Raw genomic sequence first — 6,442 nt, 5'->3', positions numbered from 1 at the left:
CAACGATGAGTGTATCAGCGGCGTATTAGAGAGTTGTGGATGAAGATGAGGCGGTGCAATTTATGAAGGCAAGTAGTTTGTTGGATCTTTTGTTGTACCAAGTCAGCTACAATGATATAGAGATAAGGTGAGAGGGGTATCGTTGCCTGAGACCATTTTTGCAGTTTGTTCGGTCTCTTAGAACCCCATTTAGAATGACTAATGTGTAGGTTGACAATACGTCATAGATCCATGACCAGAAAGTTTCAGGGAAATTACAGTGTCTATGTATGGAGAGTAGTCACTCCGAGAGAGAGAGAGAGAGAGAGAGAGAGAGAGAGAGAGAGAGAGAGAGAGAGAGAGAGAGAGAGAGAGAGAGAGAGAGCCTTGTGGAACTCAAGTTTTATAACCATTGCTGGTGCTTACTACAAGTGGCGGGAGCTGGCCAGGTCGTGGAACCAGGCCGCAACAAAAGACAAAGTTTTGAGTGTGGTTTTGACCAGAAAAAATATGTTTTTTAGTCCATTTGTGAGTAGTTTTTGTCACGCCTTTGATAAGGAAGTATCAATGCAAGATGGTATCGAATCCACCTCTAACTTTGCATGAGTCCGTAAAAACATTGTGAAAACCTCAAAATCAATCCTATCAAGAGTCCATGACCTAAAAGGAAAGGAGCGGGTATGGCACCCATGGGCTCCTCAAAAAGAGATAGGTGCAACAACGACAAGGAAGGATCAAGCCGTCTATGACCATGACATATGGGATGGAAGGCATCCAACTGACCTACAACCGGGTATAAATACCAAGGCGTCAAGACGAAGAGAGGAAAACTTCCGCTTCAAGAACCAAGACGATGGGAAAAATCCCTTGCCAAAGCCTATAGTCGGGCATCATTTCCTCCAGTCGATGTCAAGATTATAGTTGGGCATCATTTCCTCGAGTTGGGCAAAGATCACTAGTCGACCAGTTAGCCAATGAAAATGCCACGCATTAAATACAGTTGTTTACCAACTGTGCACTATCTAGTTAATTGCGTCCGTTACTACCTAGTTAAGACCATGAAACAGTCGACCGTGCATGGCACCAGGCTTAGGATTAAACACACTTGTAATCCTACATGCAAAAGCAAGAACACCGCACACATAAGTAGGTATTACCTCTAGAGTAGAGGGCCCGAACCTGTCTAATTTTCTTGTGTGTACTCACATCTCCATTTCTCGTACGTGCGACGCTCCTCCATCCCTATATGTATTGTTAGTGGGGACGATGACATGCTACAGATGGTTTGTTCGGCGGTCTCTCACGGCTCGAGACTTGCATAGTTCTCCTTCGAAACTATCCTTCAGAGTTGGAGCTGCGCTTCCCTTGGTGTGGGTGGCTTAGTTTGGCACATGCCTTCTTATGTTTCCGCAGAGCCTCTACGGTAAGGGTTGGGCTGATCCTATACGGTAAGGGTTGGGTCGATGTTCGTCTTCGGCGAAGTCGAGGTTGCTTGCTCAGAGATTAGGGAGGGCGGTGACACATGTTAGGGAGAAGTGATGACGATAACCTCGGTGTGCGATCTTGGTGAGGCCCTCTATGTGATGTGTGCATGGGCTATTGAGCGAGTGCCGCTCAACGGTTTGTGATGATTTTCACTCGGTATTCCATTAATTAATTGGGAACTCTCTTCTACTTAATCGGGGGATGAGGCAAATCTTTTGCCTCTTTTTTTCTTAGAAAAAACCCCGCCATCGAGTATGTAGTGATTGCTTGCACCAGTGACTTGATGGAAGTTTTCTTGCAACTCCTAGTCCCAGCTATGCATTTCTCTACCCAAACTTGAAAGCCTTTTCAAATTCTGTTTTTCTTCAAATAGTATAAGCGAAGACAGCGTCTTGGGATCGGCTGACATCCGAGGGAAGGCCCAACCCAACTTCTTCACACTGTTTGCTGTGGCCCAGTTGTCAAAATTATCATCATCTTCGAGGAACCGTCTTTAGGTAGTCCAGGCCCACAAAGTGAAACCAAGGACGACTCGGTCCTTCTCCCCTGCATCTCTGGAAGCATCCACTGCCTTCCAAAGCTCTCGCGCCCCCGCTCCCCACCCACCCTGATCTGGAAGCATCTCCCAATCCAACCCTCTCTCACAGGAACAGGAACCCTCTAGAACATCACATCGTTCAACGCAACGATCTCTGCTCCGCCATATAAGAAGCCAGCGATCCGAGACGCGCCTCGCTCCGGCTGCAAACAACATCCAGAACGCACAGACACACAGATTACGAGCGAGCGCGTACCCGTTAATCGCTTATCTTTCCATCCCACCTAGAGAGCCTTTCGCGTCCACGAACCTAATCAACAATGGCCGCCGTGGAGGATGAGACGCTGAGGGCGTTCGAAGAGGAGGAGGATGCCATGATGAATGAGCCGGACGGCGAGCCCATGGACGGCCTCGACGTCGACGACGAGGAGGAGGCCGACTCCCCGGCGACGATGAAGGTCGGGGAGGAGAAGGAGATCGGGAAGCAGGGCCTGAAGAAGAAGCTCGTCAAGGAGGGCGAGGGCTGGGAACGGCCCGAGACCGGCGATGAGGTCGAAGGTATGGATCACGGCCGTCCCCTCTGCATCTGATCACCCTCGCAACATCAAACCCAACAGATGATAACCGGAGTGAATGTTGTACGCAGTGCACTACACGGGCACTCTCCTCGACGGGACCAAGTTCGATTCGAGCCGGGACCGCGGGACTCCCTTCAAGTTCAAGCTCGGGCAGGGCCAGGTGATCAAGGGATGGGACCAGGGCATCAAGACCATGAAGAAGGGCGAGAACGCCGTCCTCACCATCCCGCCGGACCTCGCGTACGGCGAGGCGGGCTCCCCGCCCACGATCCCGCCCAACGCGACGCTCCGGTTCGACGTCGAGCTTCTCTCGTGGGCCAGCGTCAAGGACATCTGCAAGGACGGCGGCATCTTCAAGAAGGTCCTGGTCGAGGGTCAGAAATGGGAGAATCCCAAGGATCTCGACGAAGTTACTGGTACGTTGTGTCTAATAACTGGGTTCGCGATTCCATTTCGACCAAATTACTGAATATTTGGTGATTCTGGTTTGTGTTCTGCTAAAAATCCAAAACTCTCGTATGAAATTAACTGACGAAATAATCCGTTATCGGATTTTTCTATTGAAACCTAATGATTTTGGGTCGCCAACTGGAATGTCCGTCGGTATAATGTGAACGAAATGGTGAACTTCCGTATAATTCCAACGAAATTGTTATCGATCTGCTCTTGCTACGCGCGTTGTCACCTCTCTGACTGTCCATGTTTGCTCACGCAGTCAAGTACGAGGCGAGACTTGAGGATGGATCCGTCGTGTCCAAGTCAGAGAGTATTGAATTCGCAGTGAAGGATGGTTCGTATCTAGTCAATCCAGTTAGCCTTGGCGAATTGAACAGCAGGATTTAGCTCTGAATCGCTGATGCACAACTCTCCCTTTAAAATTACAGGTTACTTCTGCCCGGCACTTTCCAAAGCCGTGAAGACCATGAAGAAGGGCGAGAAGGTCCTCCTGACCGTCAAGCCACAATGTGAGCTATCTCTCCTCAAATCTGTTAATTCAGACCTACATTTGTTGTACTCCAAAAGTTCCATAAATGTACCGCATCTTATGATGGACAGATGGTTTTGGCGAGCAAGGAAGGGCGGCTACTGAAGTTGAAGGCGCCGTGCCCCCGAATTCCACATTGCACATCGATCTTCAGCTAGTTTCCTGGAAGACGGTTACCCTCATCGGTGACGACAAGAGGATCTTGAAGAAGGTGCTCAAGGAAGGAGAAGGCTACGAGCGCCCCAACGATGGGGCAGTTGTCAGAGGTGCGCGCGCGCTGCTAATCCATGCACAACCTTATGAAAATTGTCGGATAAGTTATTACTAATCCTGTTGCTAATCTTGTATTACTTCTTGCTTGCAGTGGGACTGATCGGCAAGTTGGACGATGGCACTGTGTTCACGAAGAAAGGACATGAAGGCGACGAACCATTCGAGTTCAAGACGGACGAGGAGCAGGTCATCCAAGGGCTGGACACGACGGTGCTCACCATGAAGAAAGGAGAGGTGGCGTCAGCTAGAATACCACCTGAACATGCGTTCGGATCCACCGAGACGAAGCTTGATCTTGCTGTGGTTCCTCCTAACTCCACCGTCTTCTATGAAGTGGAGCTTGTTTCCTTCGAGAAGGTAACTGTGGTGCTTACTTTGTCTGTTGTTTACATATCCGTCTCTGCTGCTGTCAGAAAGTGAACGCATGCTCGTGTTCTGTTTCAGGAGAAAGAATCTTGGGACTTGAAGAGTAATTCTGAGAAGATCGAAGCAGCTTCTGAAAAGAAAGATGAAGGAAATGCGTGGTTTAAGATGGGCAAGTACGCCAAGGCTTCCAAGAGATATGAGAAGGTAAAATGCCATCAGTCTTTCAACTGAAAGTCTTGTCCTGTCAAAAAACGTATAGATACAGAATTGAGTTATTGATATGAATCTATCCTTCGGAACAGGCTGCAAAGTACATCGAGTATGACAGCTCCTTCAGCGAGGATGAGAAGAAGCAATCCAAGGCAGTGAAGATCAGCATCAAGCTCAACAACGCAGCGTGCAAACTGAAACTCAAGGATTACAAAGAAGCAGAGAAACTCTGCACAAAGGTGAGTGTCTTGTTGTAAAGTGTAGTATCTTCCAACCGCGAGCATTCAGCAGCACCTTGCCCTAAACGGTGGCATTATTTATTGATCAGGTTTTGGAGCTGGAGAGCACAAACGTCAAGGCTCTGTACCGGAGGGCGCAGGCGTACACCGAGCTCGTGGATCTGGAACTGGCAGAACTAGATATCAAGAAGGCTCTGGAGATCGACCCGGACAACAGGTAGAAGCACCGCCCAATCTCTCTGGAGATCGAGCAGGCTACAGATGTATCGTATCAATTTCATTTATGGGTCGTTGCTGATTTGTCATGTTTGTGTTTCTGCCCCAGGGAGGTGAAGGTTGCGTACAAGGCGTTGAAGGACAAGCTGAGGGAGTACAACAAGAGGGATGCCAAGTTCTACGGCAACATGTTCGCCAAATGGAGGAAGACGGAGAACGCTGCCGGGAAGCAGGAAGCGCAGCCTATGGCCATCGACAGCACCGCGTGACGGGTCTACGGCGTCGTGGTACAGCCGGGTCTGGATGCACTAGTTTTGTATCAGCATTGTACCGTGGTTTCGGTTTGTCTTGTCCTCTCTTCTGCACCTTGTGCCTCGTCTGTGATCGGCTGCGTGCCTTGATAATGTACTCATAATTTGCTGGCGTACGATTCTAGTAAAAAAGAGTGTCTATTTCGTTTTAAACGAATTTTCTAGAGCTTTTATTTGAAAATAAAGTGGAATGTGTCATTAGTTCATCAACTCAAATTAATTAGCACTAAAGTGATTGATCTACATCCGGCGTAAGCATCTAGATAGTCTGGAATGCGGAATGCGGCGTGGCGTCCCCGAATCCATGGGAAAGAAGGTCATATTAACCCCAAAAGATCTGACCTAAAGTTTCTATGTCTGACCTAAAGTTTCTACTGCCCGTGCAATACTTGTTCATAAACTTGAAAGAAAATATTTTTATTTATATTACGTTTCACTCAAAATATATTTTTCAGGCTGTTGCATTGGAACGAATCCAAAGTAGAATAATACTTGTTCACAAACTTGAAAGAAAATATTTTTGTTTATATTACGCCTCATTCAAAATATATTTCTCTTCTCAGGCTGTTGCATTGCAACGAATCCAAAGTAAAATAATACTTGTTCACAGACTTGAAAGAGAATACTCTTGTTTATATTACGTTTCATTCAACATATTTCAAAATATATTTCTCAGGCTGTTTGATGAAGTGAAATATATTTTTTAGGCTGTTTGATGAAGTGAGAGAGGGGCGTGTTTGCTTTCGAGATAATAAGGAATTTTCTGCAAATTGAAGCAGAGATGTGGGCTATTGTTGCAAAAATGTCACAACGTACCTCACAACCGTTAGATGCAGAAGTAATGGTCAGAAATTACGGATGACAGACACACTATCATGATCGGAGTAGAGATTACATTCCCTTCGTTTGAAAATACTTGTCATAAAAATGGATAAAAAGGATGTATCTAGACGTACTTCAGTTCTAGATACATTTTTTTTATCCATTTTGATGACAAGTATTTTCAAACGGAGGAAGTACACTCGTATGTGGTAGTTCATTTGAAATCTTTAAAAAGGGAAATATTTAGGAACCGAGGGAGTACATAATAGAGAAGTGCAACCGTAACATGTAGAGCAATGTTTAGCAAATATTCATTTCTGAGCCTAGCCCAATCTGCACCTAGTTAAGAGAAAATTCAAAAACAATACTGAACAAATTAAAAAACATTTGACTCTTTTTCATGGAAGACCATTTGGTACGCGAGGTCCGCTTCAAATTTC

General features: G+C 46.6%; 1 protein-coding gene across 1 annotated transcript; it reads left to right on the top strand.

Moving 5' to 3' along the window:
* Nucleotides 1-2,079: 2,079 nt before the first annotated feature.
* LOC119364039 (70 kDa peptidyl-prolyl isomerase-like) lies at nt 2,080-5,344 on the top strand. Its single transcript, XM_037629436.1, has 10 exons — nt 2,080-2,560; nt 2,649-2,996; nt 3,296-3,370; nt 3,465-3,545; nt 3,637-3,831; nt 3,930-4,195; nt 4,283-4,408; nt 4,507-4,653; nt 4,743-4,870; nt 4,979-5,344. The coding sequence occupies exons 1-10, from the start codon at nt 2,323-2,325 to the stop codon at nt 5,136-5,138; spliced, it is 1,764 nt and encodes a 587-aa protein (XP_037485333.1). The 5' UTR covers nt 2,080-2,322; the 3' UTR covers nt 5,139-5,344.
* Nucleotides 5,345-6,442: the final 1,098 nt, after the last annotated feature.

This window comes from Triticum dicoccoides, chromosome 2B, assembly GCF_002162155.2.
Source record: "Triticum dicoccoides isolate Atlit2015 ecotype Zavitan chromosome 2B, WEW_v2.0, whole genome shotgun sequence".
Lineage (NCBI taxonomy): Eukaryota > Viridiplantae > Streptophyta > Magnoliopsida > Poales > Poaceae > Triticum > Triticum dicoccoides.
Note: the sequence above shows the minus strand (reverse complement) of the source record. Positions and strands in the feature narration are given on the sequence as shown.

What these genes read in the sequence shown, in the direction of transcription:
- LOC119364039 (XM_037629436.1), top strand. Translation starts at nt 2,323, where the DNA reads ATGGCCGCCGTGGAGGATGAGACGCTGAGGGCGTTCGAAGAGGAGGAG. An exon ending in GGATCTCGACGAAGTTACTG is followed by an intron (nt 2,997 to 3,295) that starts GTACGTTGTGTC and finishes TTGCTCACGCAG; the next exon opens with TCAAGTACGAGGCGAGACTT. An exon ending in CGATGGGGCAGTTGTCAGAG is followed by an intron (nt 3,832 to 3,929) that starts GTGCGCGCGCGC and finishes TCTTGCTTGCAG; the next exon opens with TGGGACTGATCGGCAAGTTG.